The sequence below is a fragment of the Podarcis melisellensis genome (assembly GCF_964234715.1).
Source record: "Podarcis melisellensis genome assembly, chromosome: 5".
NCBI lineage: Eukaryota > Metazoa > Chordata > Lepidosauria > Squamata > Lacertidae > Podarcis > Podarcis melisellensis.
The window spans coordinates 75,075,889-75,102,909 of NC_138537.1; the positions used below are offsets into that span (position 1 = coordinate 75,075,889).

At 42.9% G+C, this 27,021-nt stretch overlaps 1 protein-coding gene and 1 long non-coding RNA gene across 4 annotated transcripts in view; both read right to left on the minus strand.

Annotated features, from left to right (window-relative positions):
- Positions 1-27,021, minus strand: part of LOC309371175 (uncharacterized protein) — a 112,583-nt gene that overhangs the window by 78,469 nt on the left and 7,093 nt on the right. For all 3 annotated transcript variants that reach the window (XR_014168840.1, XR_014168841.1, XM_081913862.1), the window contains exon 2: positions 8,669-8,714. Coding sequence is in view for 1 of the 3 variants with exons in the window: in XM_081913862.1 (XP_081769988.1) it covers positions 8,669-8,714 (46 nt within the window). In the remaining 2 variants the exon portion in view is untranslated. The remainder of the gene's footprint in view (positions 1-8,668; positions 8,715-27,021) is intronic.
- Positions 1,596-6,817, minus strand: LOC309371301. The gene is made up of 2 exons (XR_014169028.1): positions 6,486-6,817; positions 1,596-4,077 (listed from the first exon to the last, which is right to left on the minus strand). It is a non-coding gene; the product is annotated as an uncharacterized lncRNA (long non-coding RNA).

Here is a 27,021-nt window from a genome sequence, read left to right on the forward strand (position 1 = left end):
TACTACTATTTTACTCATCCTTCATTCTAAGGTCCTGGAGCAGGTTACAACATTTAAACACAATATTAAGAACAGTTTTAGACTGTGGGAATTCCATAACTCTGGGGATGCCACAGAGAATGTTTTCTCCCAAGCCACACACTGTTGAGCTTCTGAGGGAGGAAGAATCTGCTGATCTGGGCACAGAAGAGCATTTGTAGGAAAGGAGGCAGGCGGTCTTTCAGGTATTTGGGGCCTCAGTCATTTAGGGCTTTAAACACTAATGTGAGCACCTTGAATTGCATACCCTCCAACATTTTCATTCCCCAAATCAGGACATCAGAAAGGGAGAGCCTTCTGGCACAGTGCTACGATGCTCATCAGCAGGGTACACCACAGCTCTGGCACGACCCTGTGCCCAAGTGAGCATGTTTTAGTCTAGCACCCTGGCACAAGGACTCATGCCAGAGTGCCAGACTAAAAAAAATGGGGCATTCTGGGACGCAAACAGAAGCCAGGATTGGCTTCTTAGATTCCAGGATCTCTCACTTAAAATGAGACAGTTGTGCGGTATGAAATTGGATATGCAAATGAACTGGCAGCCAGTCTGGTTCTTTTGAAGCAGGCATTAAGTGAGATCTAAAAATGGGTGGCGCTGTGGGTTAAACCACAGAGCCTAGGGCTTGCTGATCAGAAGGTCAGCGGTTCAAATCCTCATGACCAGGTGAGCTCCCGTTGCTCAGTCCCTGCTCCTGCCAACCTAGCAGTTCAAAAGCACCTCAAAGTGCAAGTAGATAAATAGGTACCACTCCGGCGGGAAGGTAAAAAGTGTTTCCGTGCACTGCTCTGGTTTGCCAGAAGCGGCTTAGTCATGCTGACCACATGACCCGGAAGCTGTACGCCGGCTCCCTCGGCCAATAAAGCAAGGTGAGCACTGCAACCCCAGAGTCAGTCATGACTGGACATAATAGTCAGGGGTCCCTTTACCTTTAAATGGAACCCCAGCCAGTATTCTGACTGCTGGATTTTGGGTCAATTAACATTTCCGAGTCGTCTTCAAGAGCAGTCCCCCACCTAGCGCATTGCACTCATCCAAAGTGGAGGTTACCAGAGCATGGAGTACCGTGACCAAGACATCACTGTCAAAAAGGGGGTGTACCTGGTGAACTAGCTGTAGCTGAAAAAGGCACTCCCAACCACCAAGGCTACTTGAGGCTCCAGTGGCAATATTGAATCCAGGAGCAACCTCTAAGCTGCAAATCTGCTGATGCCAGGGGAGTGCAGTCCTGTCCTCTCAGGCGGCAGAGGAAGCAACTCCCATGGCAGGTTGCCGGGAATGGATAAGACAAGGAAAAGTTCTTACCATCTGCTTTTTATTCAATATTTACAGAGAGAGGCTTGGAATACAGCCTCTTGGAATAATAGTGTTCTTCCGAGTGACTCTCCACTCCTTTTTTCTCCAACTTCCTCACTCGTCATCATCTCCCCTACGGGTGGCGCTGAGGGCCCTTTGATTCTGACCTCTTTGCTTTACTACTTGGACACAAGGAATGTTATCTTTCTCACTTTTGGATGGGCAATAGCTACTGAAAGGCTCCCTGGCCAGTTTCTCTCACCTTTAGCTGGGCTTCATGACCATGAAGTCCACAAAAGTCAGTATGCTTCAGCTGAGCAGCATCAGCATGAGTTCACAATGGCCAGTCTTTGTCCTTCAGTCGGGCATCAGCAACATGAGGTCATAATGGAAGTCTCTCCTTCAGTTAGCAGCAGCAACTGAGGTCACAATGGCCAGTCTCTCTCCTTTAGGCAGGCAGCATCAACATGAGGTCACAATGGCCCTGCCTATTCTTCAGGTGGACAGCATCAGAATGAGGTCACAACTGACACAACTGTCAGCAGCTCCCAGCTGGTTGCCCAGGAAAGTATAAAGACAAGAAAAGGTTTCTTGCCGTTGTTTTTTATTTCAATATTTACAAAGAGAGGCTATAGAACCCAGCCTCTTGGATAATGGCAAGTGAATCTCCTCTCCCCATCTCTCCCAGTTCCTCATTTGTCACTTCTATAGTTGCTGTTATGTGCCCTCTGTCTTAGAGCTCTTTGCTCTCCTATTTTTAAGGCTCACTGGGTTCTGGGAGATGGAAGGTCTGGGATGCTTTCTAATACACTGTGTAAGCCAGCTGCCGCTCCAGTTCTGCCTCCTCCTCGCCCATTATTTCCCAGCTTCCCCCCTCATCTGCCTCTGAGCTGTGACCTCCCTCAAACCCCTGTTGTAATTCTGAACTGTCTTCTTCTTCTCTGGAAGGGTCAGGCTGGGCAGGCAGTCTCCACCATTCCTCCTCTGTGCAGTCCCTGACACACAGAGATTAGTCCATGCCCTTTATTGAGTATTTGTTCTGATTTGTTTGCCTAATATACACATTTCGGCAAAGCAATTTCCCCATATATAATGAATTTTTGTATGTTATTTCCATTAATATATTCATCACGTATGTGTATTTGTCTGCACATGGCTGGAAAACTGCATTGCAAAATTTGGAAAAGTGTGAAGGATGGCTGAGCTTCAATTCAGACATTTTGTTTCGAAAAGGTGAGTTATGAAAGTTTGTTTTAAGATTAAAAAGATAAAAGAAAAACAAGAGAAACTGAAATGGACAGTTCCAAACACGTCTAAGAGGACTGAAGAATTTCATGAAACTCTTTCAACATAACAAAATGGGTGTGTGGTTATTTGAATGAATCAGTACCAGTGGTTTTTAAAATGACCTTTGCGGTTTCAGGGTAGACAACTGGCATAAATAAATACCACAACATCAGCAGTTCACCTCTGAACACATTTTTTTTCTGGTAAAGCCAGTTCACAGTTCACTGAGCAGAACTGATTTAAGACAAGAGCCTTTGTATCCTGTAGTTTGTATCACCTGTATTATTTATAGCTGTTAATTTGCTCGAGATCTTCTTCTTAAAATAATCAATTGTTGTTCTGGTAAACCTATTCTAAGCTTGTTGTTTTTTTAATGGAAATTTATGATAAAGCTCTACTGAAGGATTTAAGCCACATATTAATGATGCTAAGGTTTCCGATTTCTCATGACATTAATTGTTGTTTAAAGATATTAGTATTGTATCTCTTATTTCTAAGCAACAAAACATTTGTATATCAGGAGAGGGGGAACTTTTCTCTGTCAAGGGTCATGTTTCTTTAGAGCAATCTTTCAGAGACCACGTGCAAGGAGAGATTGGGACTGGAGCCAAAACTGGGTAGGGCCAGAGTCAAGAGAGAGGGGTGTAAGAGCATAAGAAGAACCTGCTTGATGAAGCCAATGGCCCATCTAGTCCAGTATCCTGTTCTCACAGTGGCCAACCAGATGTCTATGAGAAGTCCCTAAGCAAGATCTGAGCACAGCAGCACTCTGTCCCTATTCCCATTGGAGAAATGTTGGAGGATAGGTCCTTGCTTTCTGTTTGAAGATTGTTACAGATATTCAGAAGCATGTTGCAGAAGGAAAAGAAAAGTTGGTTGCAGGAGGAATGGAGATGTGGGTTGCAGTTGAGATCTGTGATCAGTTTGCAAACAAAAACATATTTGTCTTGGCTTTTATTTTCCCCAGAGACCACATTTCCTTTTTGATTTTAGGACAACTACCAGCTCTGAATGCTGCAGCTAGATCAAGTAGTTGTTCAAGATGACTTGAAAAAAGAAAGGCCAACATCTTTAAACCTTTCAGCCTCCATAATCATATGCAAATACACTATTGATGTGTTGGCAGGCCTACACCAGATTACTCCGTTTTGAGATTATCTGTGGTTTGTTGTTGTTTTTTTAAAATTTTATTTTTAATTGGGAATGGATCCTGACAAGTCACTCATGCCTTCACCTTGTTATCATGCACGTAACCACATTTGGTGTACAGAATTTAGGAGGGATGGAGTGGTGTCAGAAGCTCATAAGGCATCTGCTTACCCTTCATCAGAGCAAGTTGCTTGGTAAGAGCTGTCCATGGTCCTGCAATCACCAGTCTGTCCTGCCAACCTTCCTTGCTCCTTTGCCTGCTTATCTCACTGTCTTGCTGCCTGGCGACTGGGTCTCATGAGTACCAACTACAGATAGATTGAAAAGGGAGGAATGGAGACCTGGTGTGGCATAGGGGTAGGGTTAGCCCATGGGGCCCTCCAAACCCCCCATCATGCATTCCTTGCAAGTGTGGGAGAGTCAACTGAGTCCTCATCTAGCACAAAACAACAACAGTGGCAACATAGCAGGAGGCATACCCCCATACCCTCCTTTTAGCAGAGGCTTTTAGTCACTGAACAAAATTGCCAGTTTCCCTGAGCTGTTGCATCAGATATTTGCCAGAGCTCCTTCAGGTGTATGAGTCATTCTTCCAAGAAATGATTCTCAGTTGCTTTCTCGAAAATCACCATTTCATAACTAAAACGGACTCTCTGTGTGCGCAGAATGATGCCATTACAACTTTGGGCTTCTGAAAAATGACAAAGGTGCTCGCAAAGCATGCTTTGGTCCATTAGAGAGATATGGGTTTGGCTCCAAAAGCAGCAGGAAACTTATAATTGTTCATGTTTCCAAGAAGCCTACGTGGGACAGAAAAAGATGCCAGTTTAGCCTGCACTCTCCTTGAAGACCTGAATCTGAGGCTGCATCTGCACTATACATTTAAAGCTGTATCATACCACTTTCAACAACCATGGCTTCCTGTATCCTGAGAACTGCAGTTGGTTAAGGGTGCTAAGAATCATTAGAAGATCCCAGTTCCCTTCCCAAAGCTACAATTCCCTGAGTGGCATAAGTCAATACCTCTTCCTAGGGAACTCTAGATAGAACAGTTGGGGCTTATATACCTCGGTTCACAGAGAAAAGGGGTTTATCCAAACATCACCCCTTGGGATAGTAGCACTTCAATTGCATCTATTTCCAACATTTTGCCTTGACACAAAGGATAAACTGTACTGACACTTACTGTCAAAGAGAAAAGCAGCCATTATACCATTTCCCCAAGAAACCTGGCAATGACTTGTTTGCACAGAGAAAGAAACCGATGATGCGAAGGAGCTGATATATTGTGAAACATCTCCCTTCGATATGAACTTTCTCTCTCTCTCTTGTCTAAACGATTGTCTAAAAACATCATCACCATCACCTATACAAAAGCTTAAAGTCTGGGGCTTTTAAATTTTCTTCTGCTGGAACTACATGGCCACCCAAATTTTGGATAAAAATACAAGAAATCTGGATACCAGGGTTATATCAATGCTGCCTTTCCACTTGCCAACTTCTGCATGCACAATGGAACTTCTACCTTCTGTTCTTGTCTCTGAGCCCACCCTCCCACCCTCAAAATCTGCTCCATAGGGTTGAAGGACACTCTGAAGCAGAATTTTTTTGGGGGCAGGGGGTGTCAGAGAAAGGAGAAGTCCTGCTATGTGAGCAGAATACTGCTGACGTCGTATTGGATACAACCCCAGGTTTCTTTTTATAACCTTCGTTTCAAATGATAAATAGACTCCAGGATAGATTTATGTGCTGCTGTTTTTAAAAAGCAAAGGGAGCAGAGGCACTATATCATCAGAAAAGGAAAGGTTTCATCTGTCTTAGATCCCTCACATGTGTCTAGCAGACTTTAAGATATCTTGGAGCCCATAGACCTGGCCAGATAGGAGCTTGATTGCTCATAGTATCCCTCTTCCACTGATAAGAGCCTAGGCTTCAATGATGAGCTGGTTGAGATCCAATAAACTAAAGTTCAATCCAAACAATCCGGAGGGGCCATTGGCTAGTGGCTTATCAGGCCATAGAAGAAGGTCTGGCCCGATACATTTCGGTGCCTGAGGCAAAACATCCCGCCACTGCACCCATGATGTGGGGGGCTTGAGGCTCTGCAACAGCTTCCTTTCAAGGGCAAACCCTTGAAAAGCTGGGGCAGGGACCAAATTCTGCAAAGGTTTCTAGAATGCCTCTCTCTTACCAAGAGTCATTGAGAGGGAGGCATTCAGGAGAGCTTTGCCATTGGCCTCTCTGCACCCCAGAGGTGGAGCAGACCAGCAACATTGCTCAGCAATGGAACAGTGTTGCTCTGCCACCACCTCCCTTACCTGGGTTTTTTCTCTGGTAGAAGCAGAAGCAGTGGGGGGTGAGATGCCTATAGGCAATGTTTTTTTCTGGGGGGGGGATGCAGGGATATGCATGCCCCTAAACATTTTGTGAATCTAAGTTTGGCCTCATTGAGGGGAACTATTTCAATATGAGTAGGAAAATGAGAGTACCCCTAAACATTATTTTTAAAGAAAAAAAGCACTGCCTACAGGGGTGTCATCTCTTGCATTTTTACTACCTGAGGTTGCTGCTTCACCCTGCCTCTTAGGTAGTCCAGCTCTCAATGGAAATGGTTTTTGACCCGTTCTAATCAAAAATCCTCCTCAAAGATCAGTTTCATAGCTTGCTATTAGGTCCACTGTCGCTGTTGGAAACATATGTAGATCATGGTGCCTACCATCAACTTTAGCTGGTGCCCTGGCTGTGCTCCTTCTGGGAGAAAGATGTCCAGAACTCTGTTATCCATACTTTAGCAGCATTCATGCAGAATTACTGGTTTTCTTGTTTTCATGGAACTAACCTAGAAAACAGGTCAGTATTTTGAACAGTGCATGATCATTTATAAATGAATAGAGTATATCTATATATCTATATATATAGATATAGATAGTTGACTTGTACTCACCATGGCAAAATAGGAAAAGCTTCATCCACTTATTATTTCCTTCATACAAGATTATTGTTAAAGGCAGGGGGTAAAAGACTAAGAAAGATGTCGGGCTCCCAATAAATAAATAAATAAATAAATAAATAATTTTTGGGGGGCTTTTACTTGCACATATCTATGGGGGGGTATTTTATGCTTGTTTCATGTTTTAATCAACAAAACAGCAAAGCTATATCATGGATGCTTCGGATGAGCAGTTCAGCTCCTGCAAAGCCCATCTTACTTATGTGATTTGCTAATAATAACCAGCATGTGTTAGAAAGCTTCAGAAATAAACATGTTGAAACCAAGCATTGCCTGAAGTGAAATACTAATGTGAATTTTGAGGTTCCTGACTGGACAAAACATCTACAAAACGTTGAGGGAACTGCAAAGCATTTTGATAAAACTAGTGACATTTCTGCGTTCTGCTCCTCCCTAGGTTGTCACCAGATTTTGCCAAAAGCAAAAAACATTAGGTGACTTTGGAGGTTCCTTTTTAACTGAAAGACTGAAAAGAAAAGCAGAGAAGCAACCAGGGATCAATAAATCACCAAGTTTCAATAAGATGATATCCAGGAAGGGCGTGGTTCCTCAAATCCTGATTCAGAACCGGCGTGATTGATCTACACCAGTGAGGGATTTCTGGGACCTCTTCCATGTCTGGGTGCAATGCTTGTTGATGTCTCTGTTAGCTAATTTGTATTTCATCCTGTTTCTCTGCAATCAGGGAATTCCCTCCAGTCAAGAATGGCTTTGTGTCAACAGCATGTCAAATAATAAGCCCTGGCAACCATTTCCCTCTCCAACTGCTGTACTAAACTTGACAGATGGGTGTCTCATCTTGAGGAGAAACAATAAAGAGTGACTTGCTATACAAATATGACTTGTCAAGGTCATGGTTTTTGACAGCTTGAGCAATGCTAAACTGAAGCCCCATTTTCTTTCATGCACAGCTCCATTTTCCCCCTTCTGTCCAGCATATTAAAATGCCAATTAAGCATTCTGGACTCCCCTCTGACCCCCCTCATGGTTGCACATCTATCACACCTTTAATTCTCCTAAGTCTCGTCATTGCACACAGGAATATGTACAGAGCAAAACCATTTGCTATTGGTACCCATGACACTTTTATCAAATATATGTATACCAACCCCTCATTATTATTTCTTACAAATGAAAAATTGCTCACATACATTACAAAATCAAACCATTCTGATCCCTCTTTTTAGTACCTCTAGCCCACGTTAATTTATTTGTCAACCTTTCCACCAAAGCTATACTCCAAACCTTTTAATACCAGAATTCTTTTAAGCTCCTTCCAAAAGCAAGCAATCATGAGTTTTAATGCTCACTTATCCACATCTCAAATTCTTTATTATTGGTTAATTTTTGAAGCCTAGTGTTTGTTTCTTGCCTGGTTAGTCTCTAGAAGATTGTGAATTAACAAACTCACAAGAAGTACCTACTAGGGCAAACAGAAAAGGTCATAACTTGGATTTTAAAAGATTTGTTTCTACCCCCAACTTTCCTCTCAGGAGCCAAGAGTGGTGTGCATGGTCCTCTGCTCTGCTCCCTATTTTATCCCCATAACAACCCAGTGAAGTTGGTTAGGCAGAGAGATCATGGCAGGCCTGAGATCACCCAGTGACCTTCATGGATGGCTAAATGGGGATTTGAACTCTAGCCAACACTCTAACACGATACCACTCTGACTCTAATTGTTTTTGTGTTGACATTTGTGCTGCAAACCCAACATTCAGTTTTCAGAATTTTTTTATAAAAAATCATATCAACATTTGATTGGATACATGTATAGATAAGTTAACATATTATAAAATTCTGTTCCAAGTCATCTCTTTAATACTATTAAATAGACTGCTACAATCTATCAGATACTGTCAAATGTTGATTGCTATATGTCAGATACTTACTGCTCCTGACCAGATATTGTCAAATGTTGACTGCGCTGTCAAAATGCTGAAAATGAAAATGAAATACTTTCAATATTCACACATCTAGAGATTATTTGTCATGGAAATTCATGAAGGATAATTTTTAAAGTATATCATTGCAGCAAATTGGTTCCAACTCTTAACAAGGACAAACTACCATTCACACTATTATTCAAATATTATTGGGTATTATTGCCCTTTTTCATATTTTAATTCAAGACTTTTTTCATGAATACGTTTTTGAAAGCTTGATGTGATTGAGTTGTTTAATAATTCCTAAGGGTTAGAGTAGCTCTTCATTGACTTCTAGATGATGATACTTAGGCTACAATTCTAAGGTCCCTGGGAGGATGTTTAAGGGTGAAGAGCTAGGTCTTCCTTGTAGAAGGATATCCAACATCAAAAGCTGCTTCCATGAAGTTACAGAAATGTTTGTATCTGGTTTTTCTCTGACACCAGAGATTCAGAGGTAGAGCGAGCAAAGAAGACTCATTCTGAAGCATTCTGAACCATAGGATCAACGGTCCTTATATCGCCTGACATGCCACAGGAACAGAGGACAAACTAGTCCACTAGTCCACTCTGGAAGTGGTGCTTCACGTAAACAAACTGGTATTTGTTTTTTTGAATAAATGAGGGGAAGGGAAAGGAAAAATACCCAGCCACCTTCAGGGGTGGAGGAAGGGGGGCAGGTCACCCCGAGTGTCACCATTGAGAGGGGTGACAAAATGGCAGATGGCACTCACCGCGGGGCCTGCAGCACACCTGAGCCATGAGTCTCTCCTGGGAGTGACACAGTGGCTTGGGTGCCCACAGGTTCCGTGCTGCCCCAAACGGTCCACCCACTGCCTCCCCCTGAGCTGTAGGGTGGCTGGGGGGGGGAGGTAGGCAGAGTCCTTGGAGGCTCTGCGAAACATCCTGCCCCAGCTCACCCGCCCCCACGGGCGGCTGGCCCTGCCCCAGGCACCTGATTGGCTTGTTCTGCTGCTGCCCACCTTCTATCCTGCTGGTGTGAATCTTGCAGTGCATTAGAAAAGGAGGTTCACCTGTCTTTTGCTCTTCCTCTGTTTCACCATTTGGTTTTCACCATGGCGGAATATTGAAGTCATTCCTAACACACACAAACACATTTCCTGCTGTAGACTGACTGCATCCCAACAGGAAAGCCTTTAGCATTGGCAGCTATGGAATACCTTAAAGGCCTGTCTGCTCACATGGTTCCATTCATCATCCTCATCAAAGGGAGTCCTGTGCATAACCAACCACTTTCAAACATGATATTCTGCTGTGAAGTAAAGCAATACTTTCCCTGAAATGCAACTACAATTTGAATTTATATATTCCCTGGCACACACACAAACACACAAAACAAATAAACCCGATTCCCAATTTTAGATATGGTTGAACATTTTTTAGTCTATATGTAAAAGTATTAGACTTTATAAGCTGGCACATAATTATATCTGCCAATGCATTGTTTTGCGGTTGTTGTTTTTAAGCTTCCCTGGAAACTAAGTTGTTAAAAGCAAGATTTACAAGTGTCCAAAATACAGGAGACATTTTGGGGAAATTTCAGATTTCTGCAGTGTTTTCTTCCAGCTCTATTGCTTACTTTAAATATGCTCACATGCTTTCAGGTTCTGCAAACATCTTTGAGACCAAGGAACCGGCTCTTAATTGAAAATAATAATTATTTTTTTAAAAAAAAATCCCCAGAGTTACCAGTGTTCTATTCCAGAGGCCACATTTTGTCTTCTGGTATTGGTAGTATTTCACCACGTCCCTACAGACCTTTCTAAGCATATCTCCCTTTTCATGCAAAGCACTGCAGAATGATCTGTGATTTACAACCTGCACAGCCCTAATTAATTTTTTAACGCAGTGCCTTCAATGAACTCAATTCTCATTTCTTCTTGTCCATATTTTATTAGACAGCACAGATATTAATTTATTTACTCATAGAAAGCTGAAGTAGATCAGAGGCAACATCTGGTTATTATTTGCAATAGTGTACAATTATTTTTTCAGCCATCTTCCCCAGCTGTGCCTATTTGTACACAGGCTGAAAAAATAACACACGAATGTCAGGGTGAAGTAATCACTCATCTGTAGTCCACCTGCACAGTCTCTCTTCTAGGCCTTTATTGTGGCTCTAGGATTATGCAATGCCCTCAGATCAAGACTAAGCCTCAGGAGAATTGTTCCCCAGGAGAATAGGGCCAGCCCAAGGCAATTTGCTGCCTGAGGCAAAGGACAAAATGGCACCCCCCACTACTGGCAATTTAATCCTGCTTCAACAATGGATGCTTTCACTATACCTGAATGCAGCACATTAGCTAATGGGCTGCTGGGTAGGCAGTGTGGCCAGCACAACTCCAATACCTTGCCACCACTCCCTGTCCTCCAGCATCTCTGACATGAGCCCAGTGGTAGGGCCACCTATGGCTAGTGCCACTACTGGTTTGACCTGCTGATGGGAACAGTAGTCATTAACTTTCCATTTCCAGTGATTTGTCAACTGAGCTGCACAGAGAGCTATGAAGAGATAGCCAGGTCACATCCAATGGACCATATAAAGCTCACAATACATCAGTGGAGATACCTTTTGAGACCTAGGTATAGGCAATTAGTGGTCCAGGGGGCCCTTGAATGTGCCTCAAGATTTTTGGAAATGAACCAGTGGGCAGAGCCACAATGGTTAGCCCTTCAGTCTTTGCTCGGTTTAAAATACAAGGCTTGCAAAATATCATTGATCAGGGCTATAAGCCAACCACCAATGTGTTGGAAGCAAAGTAGAGCTCTAATAATTCCTGCAAAACCGTTAGCCCTTGATCTTTTAATCTGATAAGACCCACCAACTTCCAAGGCCACACATCCCTTTCTGCTTATAAAATGCCCTTTAATAATAATAAAATAACAATAATCCCCCTCCCCACTTATGGTAAGCAATGCAAATAAAAGCAAAGAGGACTGCAACATCTTCAAATAATCTCTACCCTCCTGCTGTGACTTTCTATTTTGTGCCACTTCTTGCATGTTTAACTGTTATATACCTGCACCTCTCTAAAATGATATTTCACAAAGTTTATGAAAGCACACTGTCCTTCAGAACCGTTGAAATTCACTGCACGCACACGATACAGAATCCTCAGCACTATACACCCAGCTGCTACTGGGTCACTATAATAATTGTGACTCAAAGTAGGAACCTGTGTTTCAAGAGTGGTTCAATTCAGGGGAGCAGATATGGGGAAGACCAAGCAACAAAACAGAAACTTAGAGCATTGGTCTTTTGCTATTCTCAATGTAATACATATAAGCACTTCAAAAAGAGTCCCTCTGTTGCATACTCTAAAGCAGGGGTTCTCTAAATTTCTAATACCCCAGGTTCGTTTGAGATGGCTGAAAATCGCTGAGGTCCACCAGTCACAAAATGTTGGTGCAGCGGCAGAGCCTGTCACAAAATGGTGGCAAATGCAGACAAGAGTTTGGCATAATCAGCTTCCCTGGCTGTTTGCTTAGATCAGAGTGAGCTATGGTTAGTGTCCAAGAGTGAGATGAAAATGGATTTAATTAAAGACACATACTGGGCATGTGCGGAATCATGTTTTGCACTCTGTGCTGTAGTGGAACTTTAAGGCAAATTGCATGAAATTTGTAATGCATTGGAATATTTCATGCTGGGCCAATTCCTATTGTGAACCAAGCCCAGACTATCAGATCTCCAGTTTAAGCAAAGGACAGGGGCATAGGAAGGGGGTGCAGTCTGCCCCGGGTGTCATCCCTGAGGGGGTGACAAAATGGCACACCGTGGAGGGCGGCATTTGTCAGGATTTGAGCCTACACTCGAGTAGGACCCTGGCAGAGACAGATGCCCGACTGACATGTTCTCTCCCTCCTGGTCAATCGTTCAGGAGCTTCAAAAGCTTTTTTCTGCCCAAACATCACAGCTACCAATGCCAACCGACACCAGCACACTTAGGGATCCACAGAGTTTACACAGTTGCATAACAGACCTCAGCAACTCAGCATTTTGGCTAATCTACTTTATTTACATATAAACACAAACAGAGCACTGCAACATGGCTCCCTCTCTCTCTAGCATCAGACAGCAAAGAGAAAAAGAACAAAGGGCAATAGTCCTACTTCACGGAACACAGTAACACAAACATCCTGTTTCCATCACATCCCACTCTGTGAAATCAAAACATACACCGTCATGTGAAAGACAAAGATCCCATGACTGCAATCATGGAGCAGGAATTCTAACAGCACTTACTGCAGGGCCTGACCTGCAGCACCTGAGCCACGTGTCTCTCCTGGGAGTGACACAGTGGCTCGGGGCCTCACGCTGCCCGAAATGGCAGCGTGGGGCTTGTGTCCGCCAGGCGGACTCTGTGGGCAGCTTGCCGCACCGACACCCTAGCAGGATCAACACAGCGCCCCTGTGTGGCACCCCCTTGCGCAGATCGTTGTGGCTCGCCCCGCTCCTGCCACACCGAGTGCTGGAGCAGCTAGCTACACCCCCAGCACTGGAGCCATTGACACATGCATGCACATGGCATTACTTGAGGTTCCTGTAACCAACTTATGAACATGTATGTATGCCACACCCTCCTTCATTGCTTTTCGCATGCTTCCTAGGGGCATTGATGTATCTGAGGCCAGCCTTTGCTACCACCAACAGCACTTGAATTCTCTGGGTGAGTGGACGCCAGAGTTCTCCAAGCTTAAGTGAACCTGGGCTTTCACGCATGATTCTGTTGTAACTGTGACTGAGAGGCTGTGCTCCACTCTCAGGAGAACGGGGCTAATGGAAATCCAGCTAACCCAGAGAGTAGTCTGATGTAAAACACTTGTACAGCACAAAATGATTTTGCATCACCTGCAAAGAGGGCTGTAGAAGGATATGCTTGACTGGTAAGGAACGACATTTATGAAAAGGAGAGAGAGAGAAAGAGAAGGAGCAAAAGTAAGGACAGACATGCAAAGCGCTGTGAGCCCCTAAGGCACAATGCAAACCAGACTTGTTTGCTTTTGGAAACAAGCAGGGACCAGCCCCTAGACAACTGTGCTGGTGTATTATGAATAAGTGTCTTAAATATAGCTCATTGTGTTTGTGGCAAGTTTGCAGAAAGCAGTACCTAAGTGGATCATGGGCCTCTGTGAGAAATATGTGAGCCAAAACATTCCTGCTCAGGATATGGTTAAATGGGAGCTTTTAAAAATATTGATTCATCTCTATCTGGATTGGAAGATTGGATGTGAACAAGAAGAATCCCTTGAAGAAACAGCAAGCCTTTCCCCGGGATGTGGATGCTCCAATACCATAGGCTTAATACGATCCCTGAGCCAAGGAGATAAGTAAATACCATATTGGCCTGAATATAAGGCACACCTTTAAAATCCGGGGGTGGGGGAGAGACAATACCTGAATAAAAGCCACTCCCTTAAAATTCCGCAGGCACTCACACCCATTCCGTTTTACCGTATGTCTGCTTCAGCAGAGATATCGTAACAGCCAATTTTTGTAAGGTTGTGAATTTAAGCCCCACTCTAACTTTTCACGGACAGAATTTGGGCATGGGGGGAAGGTAATGGTTATATTCAGGCCAATATAGTATTCAACATTTAGAATGCATATGGAGGCAGCCCTGCATGGGCAAGCTTTTTAATGTTTAATGTTTTATTGTGTTTTTATATATGTTGGAAGCCACCCAGAGTGACTGGTGCAACCCAATCAGATGGGTGGGGTATAAAAAATAAAACTGTTGTTGTTGTTGTTGTGGAACAGGACAGCCAGTGTGGTGTAGTGGTTAAGAGCAATAGACTCGTAATCTGGGGGACCGGGTTCGCGTCTCCGCTCCTCCACATGCATCTGCTGGGTGACCTTGGGCTAGTAACACTTCTTTGAATTCTCTCAGCCCTACTCACCTCACAGAGTGTTTGCTGTGGGTGAGGAAGGGAAAGGAGAATGTTAGCCATTTTGAGACTATCTAGGGTAGTGATAAAGCGGGATATCAAATCCAAACTCCTCCTCCTCATCTTCACTGGATAAATGTTAGAGGGGATGCCTTTGGTGAGCAGGATATGCATTCCGAGCCCAGCTCTAGCTGAACTCAGCCTTAAAACCTCCCCCTGCTTTTCAATGCTTTTTGCAAGTTTGATTGATTCAGTGAAAGAGAGAATACACACACACACACACACGACTCACTGCTGCTCTGCATGGCTGGCAATAATGCCTTGTGAAGCACTTTAATTCCTCAGACTTGTGATAACCTTTCCTTAAGAACCTCACACGGAATTTGGGGGAATGACTTGGAGAATGAATCCTTTAGAAGACTCCCTGATGCCAGCTGGCAGACAGCAGCTGGAAAAGCAACAGAAGTGAAGATGACTTTGGAGAACTTAGAGACAAAGCTTCCCCTAATGAATCTCTCTCCTTCAAACTATCCTAGGGCTTTAACACAAGAAAGTCTGACTTGTTTTTTTGTTCTTTTGAACTGCTTTTCTGTAAGGTTTTAGCAGCATAGTTTCTAATAACACACATGCCTAGGCAAGGAGACTAATTGAACCCTAAAGATTCCCTATTAGGGATTCTTTGTATATGAGGAAGATACCATATTTATCTGTTCTGCAGCAAGAGGCTTGCTCAAGAAGCATTCCTATTGTGCCTTTGTTTATTTTATGTATTCATCTGGAAAATAAAGTTGTGTCCCCAGTGTTTTATATGAACTCCAGGTGGCTTAGAGTAAACTAACAGAATCCAATTAACTCACATTAAAAATAAAGCACCACAGTTATAATGCACAATGTTAAATGACAGAGTTAGTGTTAAGTTCATTAGTATGTCACCCTTCCTCCAAGAAATTCAGGGTGATGTAAATAAGACTGTCCTATTTTAACCTTCAACAACCAGCAAGGGAGGTTTGGGTGCAAGATGGCGACAGGTCCAAAGTCACCCAGTGGATGCCATGGTTCAAGTGGGGAGGATTTGAGCCCTGATCAGAAGACATTCATTTGCTACATCACAGTGGAATCTCCATCAGCACACTTAGATAAAACTTATGGACATGAAGAGCCAGTGGGGTGAGGTGGCCAGAGTGATAGATTGGGATCAGGGGAACCGGAGTTCACATTTCCACCCAGCCATAGAACCCACTAAGCTTGGACCAGTCACTATCTTTCAACTTGGCTTACTTGAGAGGGTTCTTGTGAGAATAACCAGGGCATAGCCATGTGTGGCATCCTGAGTTCCTTGGAGGAGTGTCAAAGTAAAAATGGTAAATACAGTGGTGCCCCGCAAGACAAATGCCTCGCAAGACGGAAAACCCGCTAGACGAAAGAGTTTTCCGTTTTGGAGGTGCTTCGCAAAACGAATTTCCTATGGGCTTGCTTCGCAAGACGAAAATGTCTTGCGAGTTCCTGCGGGGTTCCCCCCCCCTTTTCTAAGCCGCTAAGCCGCTTATCCGCTAAGCTGATAAGCCGCTAAAAGCCGCTAAAAGCCGCTAATAGCGCTAATAGCGCTAATCCGCTAAGCCGCTAATGGGCTTGCTTCGCAAGACGAAAAAACCGCTAGACGAAGAGACTCGCAGAACGGATTCTTTTTGTCTTGCGAGGCACCACTGTAATGAATCCTAGCAGTAAATACTAATATAGTCAGCATTGCATCAGTTTGTGTCAATTATTGGCCTAAAACAGGCACGTCCAACCTCAGGTTGGCTGCGATCTACCAACAAGTATCAAAACTTGGCAGTATCAAAACTCTGAAGGCATTTAAGTTTATTAAAGAAAGAAAGAAAGAAAGAAAGAAAGAAAGAAATATTTGTTTCACAAATACAGTAGTTATGTTTGGATATCATTGTGACAGATCCAAAAAGTGACTAGATGGACAAGTAACTAAACAAGTGAGAAAAGTCAAAGTATATTTTTATATTAGTTTGCACAGATCTGAGGAGCCAGCTTCTGTGTGGGTGTGTGGGTGTGGGTGTTAACTCTTTCCCTTCCGAGTTTCTTTCCTCTTTGCTCTGTGATTCTCCTTCCCTCCTCCCCCCCCCCCACGGCATCCTCACTCTCTCCCTCCACCTCAGTCTTTCTGCTTCTGGAGCTTTTCATTTCGAGTCGTATCATGTTATCACCCCTACCCCGAAGATTGGGCATCAGGGAAGGAAGGCAAGCCGGCTTCATCAGCTGGAGGAGGGACTCAGGCTTGCATGAGACTGGTGGCACCAGCAGTTGCTGCTGCGTTCCAGGCTGGAGAGAAAGGCTTTTCTTTTCTTTCTCTGCCTGCAATCGACAAAAATCAGTCAGCGTTCCCCAAGTCGATCACGATCGACCTGTTGGACATGCCTGGCCTAAAGGTTTTCCCTAATTATTTTGAACCCTAGGCAAAAATGTTCAGGAAGTACACACATTTTTTTGGGATCATATCCACAGTCCCTGCTGGTGAGAGGGCAGGGACAGTAATATCCTGACTTCGAATTTTAGTTCCTTACCAATCCAGTGTTAGGGACGCGGGTGGCGCTGTGGTCTAAACCACTGAGCCTTTTGGGCTTGCCGATCAGAAGGTCAGCAGTTCGAATCCCTGCAACGAGGTGAGCTCCCATTTCTCGGTCCCTGTTCCTGCCATCCTAGCAGTTCAAAAGCACACCACTGCAAGTAGATAAATAGGAACCACTCCAGTGGGAAGGTTAACGGAGTTTCCGTGCACTGCTCTGGTTCACCAGAAGTGGCTTAGTCATGCTGGCCGCAGGACCTCAGCCAATAAAGCGAGATGAGCGCCGCAACCCCAGAGTCGTCCGCAACTGGACCTAACAGGGGTCCCTTTAATCCAGTGTTGCCAAGCTCAGGGCATTGTGCTCACCTTGGAAGTTTCCACGTTTTGGTCCTATCTAGATGAATCTGCTCTTTGAAGCACTACCAGAACAACCACATCAATAGAAACAAAAAATTCTGAGAGTCCCCCCACCCTGCTTTTAGAGCATGTTATATCATAGAGACTATAAGTAAAGGCCTGAAAATACTAGTGAAAACATAGAGAAACCAAAGAAAAGCTAGCGTTTTCAGATATCATCAATTCTCTCCATTTATTCTCACCTCCTGAGGAGTGGCAGAAGATGGAACATTTAGTCTCCTGGGATAGTCCTGGAACCAAGGCCAAAGACCCCAGTTCTTCCTTCTGGAATAATTTGATTTCCAAGAGCACAGTTTGACAGCAGCAACTGCTGCTACTACTACATTTTTTTGTTGTTGATGCAACATTAAAATATTTGCAACAAGCTCATATTATAACTTTGCATAAACTGAACTCTAATGCAAGGGAAGAGAGCATGGGAACTTCAAATAGAGGCACAGAGCTTTATAAAGATTAGGTGAGCAATCCTTCTCAATACTGTATCACGAAAGCGGGGAAGAAAGCCCACTGGCAAGCTGCAAGGAAGCATATATCAGCATGTATCAGGGCTGTAATGATGTTTTCTAAGTGATAGTGTTTGGGAAAGCCGGAGCTTTGATTAGGGATAGATTCATGATGTGGGGGGTGAAGAGGAGATAAGAACCTTGAATTATGAGGAGTCAGATATTCCCAAACTCACAGGGATTGAGTTAATAGACCTATGAATATTTATCAATAGTCAGACAGATAAAACGAAAATTTAGTTGCTTCGCCATGGACAAATTTTGTTAGCAAGATGCTTCTTTTTCTCTCCACAGGCTTCTATTTATCTATAGCTGTAAAACCTGCTAAATAAATAAATAAGGGGCTTCTGGTCTCATCTCTTTAACTGTTTTAAAAGCCCAAAGAAGAAACTGTGTTTAAAGAGTTAGCAGCGGGAGCTTCTTGTATCAGTTTTCTTCTTCCTCCAGGTTTGCTCACACCTGCCAACCACAGCAGGAGGGTCCAGGGTTGTCTTTAAAGCACCATGGAAGCTACATGCTAGCTGATACTGGAAGCGTCTTGTGGGTGTGATAGATGGATGGGCTAAGTTGGAAGTTGGAGCTAAGTCAATGTGAGAGTCTCTTCAACTGTTTATCTCCTATTGTGGTGCATTCCTCTCACAGGCACATGACACATCAGCTTTCAGAGGGAAGAAATATGATAAAATTGATGAAAATTTAAATAGAAGAGACACAGAATTTATTTATTTTATTTTATTATTTATTTATTTATTAAATTTATATACTGCCCTTCATCAAGAGATCCAAGGGCAGTATTAGCAGTAGTAGAGGTAGTAGCTTGCCCATCTGACTGGATTGTCCCAGGCACTCTGTGTGGCTTCCAGCCTATACACAAACATAATAAAACATTAAACATTAAAAACTTCCCCATACAGGGCAGCCTTCTTCTAATGGTTGTATAGTCACTTATTTCCTTGACATCCGATGGGAGGATGTTGCTTCTTCTACCGAGAAGGCCCTCTGCCTGGTTCCCTGGCTAGCCCTGAGTCTCATAGTTGCTGGGCCTGAGTTGCCCTGCCCTTGTATGAAGTCTTGGGTTTGCAATTTTGGGAGAGGGGAGACTGCAGCACTGGGGAGCGGGCCTGCTGGTGAGGCCCCCTAAATTTAGAGGCCCTAGGCTTCAGCTTACTCAGCCTATACATAAATCTGGCACTGGCAGAGAGCAGAGAACTAGTGCAAGGCTGCTTGGTCCTCTGTTAACCAATATCATTCGTTTATTTTCAAATGTTCATAAGCATTTTAAATCAAATACTAGCTTTCAGGCATTTTTCCAGAGAGTTCTTGGTTGCCTGTATGGCTGCGTATATAAATCTGACATGTGTGTGGTGGTATGAATCCAACTAATACTAAAGAAAATTTGCACTTTGCAATTATTATAATAATTACAAAGAGAACCTAAGAGTAGGTCTTCGTGGATGCAAATCAATCGATATTTCTAAATTACCTAAAATGCACCCTTCCATTCCTGGATTGCATCAGTCATTTTCCCACCCTTTAGGCCTAATTGTTTCTGTATCCGATTAGCTCCCCCGCAGTCCACTTCTTCCCAGCTCTCTGTTCAGCCATTTGTCTTCTAATCCTGAGTCCTTGGATGCCAAATGTGATATTTAAGCCAGTAGCTATCAGCTGCACTCTGATATAACTGGCAGCTCTGCCCATGTACCAACTGCTAAATCTGGACTTTTTAAACAATAGGATGTGGGTTTTGCTAGGTCCAAACGAGCTCTTGATTGAAATAAATCGGTGCTCTTTGTGGAACAGCCAAGGACAAAAAGGAGCAATAGGTAGCACTGCTGTCCAGACCATAGCCTCAGTATATTGGTTGGCAGCAGAATGTGAAGAATGTTGGCCTGTCATTCAGGCAGGCTTTACATGTCATGGGCTGAAGCCTGGCCTCATGTTCTATAATCCGTATTGCCTGAGGTTTTACACAATCAGAAGACATTTATTGTCTGTGTGAGAGCGAGGGGTGTGGGGGGGAAATGAGAGAGCCGGGGATATTAACTTTGGACTAGGGCCACCTCTGAAATATTTTACTGCACATAAAGCTGAGGAAAAATTAGTCACAGGTGTTTTTTTTGCAAACATTTTCAGCTGCGCAAGAAGCCTTGTTCCAGGTGCAACTGAACACTGGGTAACTTCATCCGATAGTATGTTGCCCAGATAGCAGTGAAGGAGACAGAGTTTTTCCTCCTTATTGGTTTCTTGTGAAACCTCATGGGATGGGATCATTCTGTGGGATCTCGCAAGGGGAAGGAGTGGTCAAGGTCTTTAAAAGGCCTCACCCACAAAGTTTGGGGTCCTGTGAGTTTCCTACCCACCTTTGGGTTAGAGCTATTTAGGTCACTGGTTGACAAGGCCAGAAATGAATTTTTCCTTCCAACATTCATTGGCTTCTGGTCATTGCTGCTACAGTTGTTTGCCTTTCACTCAATAAAATATCGCTTACTCATTTACTTTTTGGCAGTATTTTGCCACAACTGTAGGCTGGGCAAGATCAGCATAGTAAAGAAGGGGCCTGCCCAACATTTCTCCAGTGAAAATATGGATGTCAATAATAGCAACAATAACAACAACAAAAAAAACATGTACAGGGCTGCCTTCAGATGTCTTATAAAGGTTATATAGTTACTTATCTCTTTGTCTTGGGGTTTGCATAACTCCATACCCTCCAACATTTCTCTGATAAAATAGGGATGTCCTAAGGTAAAGCAGGACATTCCAGGATCAAATTAGAAACTGGGATGGCTTCTGTAAATTTAGGACTGTAAATAGGGACACTTGGAAGGTCTGTGAGGGGAGAATTAGCTTCGACACATTTCTGCTGTTGACACATGAAAAAATGCCACATAGACATAAGGTCAAAGTATGGCCTTTTCACCATTTTGCCTGGTGTGTCATAGTTAGTTACCCCACTAAAAGTTTTCCCTCTGTGGCTGGTTTATGTTTAAATTAAGTGGCCCATAGTTCAACCTACACACGGTGTCCAGCTCTTTCTTTATGCCTTCAGGTTGCAACTGGTATGAAGAGGTAGATATGCAGCCTCTGCACATGAAGAATCCCAAGCTGTTTAGTGTGCCCTGTCAAGTTCAAGTTATGAATCAGTGCCAGCCTGTGCAGATTCTAGTATGTAGTACATAGTACAGTGGTTTTACAAACACCTTGGGTTACAAACACTTTGGGTTACAGACTCTGCTAACTCGGAAGTAGTACCTCAGGATGAGAACAGAACTTTACCTCAGGATGAGAACAGAAATCGCACACCGGTGGCGCAGTGGCAGCGGGAGGCCCCATTAGCTAAAGTGGTACCTCAGGTTAAGAACGGTTTCAGGTTAAGAACGGACCTCTGGAATGAATTAAGTTCATAACCAGATGTATCACTGTACTTTAGTGCGGTTTTGCCTCTTTCGAACAATGGACAACAATAAAACAAGGTATGGACCAGGCAGAGCCAGACCTAGATATATCCCTGCGCCTGTCTGGGCATCTCATAGCTCCTGCTCATCTCTGTGCCACCAATGTCACAGGCTGCTCATCCCTGCTGCAACAGATTCTGACCCTGTTGCGTGCCAATGAAATGATTTTCAGGAGAGCTCTTGAGAAAAGTTGTGATTACTGGATTGGGCACATTATTTCCACTTTGTCTTCTCTTTTACACCTTAGTACAAATGTTATATGCAAGCCAGTATGCTTCAAATAGCTTGATCCATTTCTCATTGGCTCTCCTGTCTCATATGACAGCATCATTTTTTAGTCTACATGATACTGACAGCTGAATTGACCCAGTAGGGTGCTCCATGAGAGCAGCCGTCTCAAATATTCATTACCCTACTAATGTATTCCTGCCATCTTTCTCTAGGCAAATGTCCTCTTGGAAGAGGTATGTGTAGATTTAAAGGTACTTCCATACCACTTCTGCAATGCAGGGCACAGTTGCAGGGATTTCATGAAATGTTATTTTAGAGTGGGAAGTGAAATGAGACTTTTCTGTACCTGTTGCATGTAAAACACTTGTCTCTCTCCAGTATCCAATTAATTACTAAGTGAATGAGTGATGAGTTGCTGCCGATTTCTTACTCTATAATGACTTGTAAATTTTTAAAACAAATTTCACTTTTGCAAAATTAATTACACTCATTAAAAGTATTTACTAAGTGAAGTTCTTTATGAGGCATTTGTTAAATGTCATGTTTATTTTTTCTGCTATTAATCAATGAGGTAGCTGAATCACTTTTAATAAATATATCACTCTTGTTACTGTGTTTAAAATCTAAAAAGGAAAAGGAAAGCTCCATGTTCTCACTTTTTTAAGTTTAACCTTTTCAATTATTTTGTTTGTTTGTTTAGATATATTTATTTTTTAAAATGGGTGGAATTCAATGCCACACTATTACAAAAGTCTGTGCAAGCATATCCACTTGTCAGAGTGATCCCCCTCCCCTCCTGTGCTATTCTGGGGGTTCCTCTGACCCCCCCCAAAAAAACCACCCAATTTCAGGGAGCACAGAAGGTGCACAGGGAAAGGAAGGGGGAGAGCACAGTGGTGCAAAATGAAGCCCTTGCACAGGATGTCCGCAGATAGGGTTGTTAGGTGAACCCTACCCATTTTTTGTCATTATATATGTCTTTATCATGTCTCCCTCAGTGTTTTCCTTTCTAGGTGATGGATCGAGTTTATACCTATTTTGCTTTAGCAAAGCTGAGGCTATAGCTGCTCCTGGATCATAACCTGGGCCTCAGGTATCTTCCATTTTTTACTATTCCTACATGAAAACATTTTGTATCTAATGGTGTCCCTCCAATGATGAAAGTAATTTTGATCCATCTGAGGCTTCTATTAGTGTAATCGGGAGGGAACTAATTTTTGGCCTCCTATCCATACCCTACAAAGTGCTCCAGAGACTTGTGGGACCCTTTGGAAGGTAGTGGTGTGGCTGCAGGAGGAACTGGTCAAAAGCTCTGCCCTCCCATTCCATTGACAGAAACCTTCAATGGATGAAAGGTCCTTCCATCAGCAAAGGGATGCTGTCAGATATAACCCAAAGTATTGACCAGCCCAAGAAAGCTAAATGGGGTAGGAACTTTCAACAGAGAAAAGCAAGTAGTTGATTCTTGAAAAAAATTCCCAGATGCGTGAAGACAACCCCAGATAAAATTATGACCTCACATACACAGGTCAGGGTGAAACTCAGGAAACTGCTTCTCTATGTACCTTGGGGCAGGTAATTATTAGCATATTGTTTCATATCAAGTTTCTCATTGCAGTAGGTCCATAACAGGCCCTTCTGTTGGATGAGGGTATAAGAATAAATGTTGACCACTCATTGGGGCATCTGGCTCTTGTTATGGTAGAATTCATCTGCTTATATCATGCTTTCTCCACTGTAAAATAGAATATACATATTTACGACAACAGGTAGGTGCATCTTGCAGTGCTAAGAGGAAAAAAGGGTGGATATAGATATATAGACCCATATGTGCCAATAGAGATCTTCCTGCATTAATAGCACATTAATGGTAGCATCAGTGCATTGTTAATTAATTAAATTTGTATACCACCCTATACCCGCAGGTCTCAGGGCGGTTCACAACAGAAAGCCACAAAGTAACAAAAACAAAAACAAGAACAACTCAGTAATCTGCCACATTTAAAAAGGGCATTGGATATCATTAGTAAGATTTATCGCTGTCAATGCACAATTTGTCAACAAGAACAAATAGATTATGGTACATTTTATTCAGCAATTACAGTGGTTCCCAAACTGTGACCTGGGAAGGATTGGTGGTCCCTGATACACTTTCAGTAGGTCATCAAGGACACATCATTTTTCAAAAAACAAAACAAACAAGAGAAAAATAAATAAAAACAAAAACTTGAGAGCTGAAGCACAATATTCAGGAAGAATAAACTCTTTCACAATAGACTGATTATTACTTGTGAATATTTCCCAATGCATGTGATCTGTAGCGAACCACCTACTGTATGTGTGGAGGGGGTGGTGAATCCATCACAATAAGCAAGAAGACTAATTTCTTTCATTCTTTTTAGATTTTAGCTGAAAGGCAGCACCACACAGAGGCGCAGCTGCGGAGCTCAAACTTCTGCCTCTTCCTGTTGGGATCCCGATGAGGCAGAACATTAATCTGTATAGCAAACGAATGACTACCATTTACATAATTACATTTAGCCCCAACTTATAACATATTCATAAGCACAAGAGAGAAGAATGATGCTTTTGTATAGATCAAAATAACAGATCAGCTTGAGTATGGGGGAAGCAGATCGCCGGAATTCAGAGTTCTTACATTAATCTAAGGCTGAGCTGAATTTTTGTGTGTTTCCACACACACGAAAACCACCAGGTAATCAATATGGGAAAATCATTTTGGGGTAGGGGAAGTTTCTTGCCTTAAAAAAAACCCTTGCCTCAGGAACCAATTTAAGAGGATGGAAAGATGCAACCCTGGAGTGAGCCAGATCAAACTTTGATTGCTTGGGGCCAAAGACACTCAAATCTATGCAACAAATAATATTTGCAAGTGCAAATGCAATCATACCTTGGAAGTCGAATGCCTTGTGAGTTGAACTTTTTGGCTCCAGAATGACGCAAACCCGGAAGTGAGTGTTCCAGTTTGCGAATATTTTTAGGAACCTGAACATATAATGCAGCTTCCTGAAGCCAATCGGAAGCCACACCTTGGTTTCTGAACGTTTTGGAAGTCGAACGGACTTCTGGAACAGATTTCGTTCGACTTCCGAGGAACAACTGTACTGAAAATGCTATGACAGAAAACACTGTAAATAATGACCACTCCCCGCATAAAATGGGGGGGTGCCCTTTGCATGGACGCACGCAGCCCCTGGATCTGGAGTGGCTCCATCAGCATAGGCTTGGCTTCGCCTTCCCTCAGGTGGGATACCTGGAGGTCTCCACTTACCTCAGTCAGTTGTCCAATCCCGCCTGGGGGAAGCGTTGCCAAGGAGACCAGGCCAGGTAGGGGAGGGACTACCTGCCCACACAATAGAGGGAGGATCTTAGGCCAGAACCAAGGATTTCTTGTTGTTGTTTAGCCATTTAGTCATGTCCGATTCTTCGAGACCCCATGGACTAGAGCACGCCAGGCACTCCTGTCTTCCACTCCTGTCTTCCCACCATAAGGGAAGGATGTACACCAAATTTCATCAAAATCTGAGATGGTTGGTGGTAAAACCCTTGTTTTTTGCGTTGATTTGACGTGGAATGACCCCTAAACCATCCAGGGGTCCTTTACCTTTACCATATGTGAACAATTTTCCCCTAGTATAATGCATGTTTGTAACCTATTTCCACACACACACGTGTATGTTTTTTGGGTTGGAGAACCTCATAGCAAAATTTGGAGACAATTGAATTTTGAAGTATATTGGCTTGGGAAGGGGAGATTAGGTAGGTTTGCATCACAATACGAACTAAATGAATTGATTTCCCCGTTTTCTAGTATGTGACATGCTGCAGCAGTCCACTTACTGCTTTTGGGGATAATAACAAAATAACAACTGTAGTGACTGAGTTTTAATCATAGGCTTTTCACATATTCTCCTAAGTGGTTAACTGTATGTAAAATAAGAAAATGTGGTGGTTTGCAAAAGAACAAGACATCCAACATAGTGTTTCTCAGTCCAACGCACTTTGAGAACCTCTAAAAATACTGTATAAGAAGTTCTTATACTGTTTTCTGGTCATTTCATTGTCACTGGAAAATAGATTTCATCCATAGGAGCTATTACTTACCAAATTCCAACCTATTCAGTCAGGTCCTATTATAACAAGAGCCACCCCCTGTTCTGCTTGATCTGACACATGCCATTTTTATCACTTATATTATATTGTTTAAACTGGAATATGACACGAGCTTCTGAAGTGAAATGATTATTGCTTGGAAATCGCTGAAGTAAATAGGGCAGCGTTTAGCCACCAGAAAATATGAGAAACTATCTGGATTGTAAAATTGTTAATTTTTGACAAGGGGTGGATCCACACATGGGGGGGGGGGATGCTGCTATGAATATGTCAGAAATAAAATCGTTATAACGGAAAAAAACACTATGTAAAAATCACATAGAAATTAATTTTGCTCTTTGGTGCCATCTGGTGTTGCTTGTTTATAGTGCATTCAAAGCGTTATTTTTTGACTAATGTAGCTGAGTCCAATGTTCCCTCAGATCTTGAAATACACTACATAATTTTTTTTGGGGGGGGGGTCAAATTTTCTAATGCAGTATGAATAGAAGTTTGCTATCGACTATGATCTTCCCACCCCCACTCAAAAAAATGATGTAGGATAACTGATGTTATCCTGAATCAATGATGTCTGAATTAGTTAAAGACAAATTAACCCTTGGGATGACCTGGAACCTTCAATGCTACAAGCATGTTCTGTTATCTAGTAAGTAATTTGTATGTTGTTCAGAGTTGGTTCTAAGCTACTTCCAAACAGGTTTGAGGTTGATTTGACCAATTTTCTGCCAATGTTGGGGAAATAGGGACTATTTTGTAAAGTTTATAGACTCAGTATGGCAAGCGGTACACACCTCCTTGCATTCGCTTTGCTAATGAATGGCCAATGCTGATCGATGACCTCCCTCCCTCGCTTAAACTCAGCAAACAAAATACGAACTTGGTACTGCCAAAGATGTCTACTTCTCACTGTTTCTAATCTTACCTTACAATATACACACACATTTGCATGATTCTAGTGTGTTCCCAGAAAGCTTGTTTTCTATATGGGCTCAATATATCTAAAAAATACAATTGAGGGGGGTTTCTTTCATGTTGGGAATTATTCAGTTAATTTTTGCTTGACTGACAGATCTCATTCATTATGGATCCAACTGG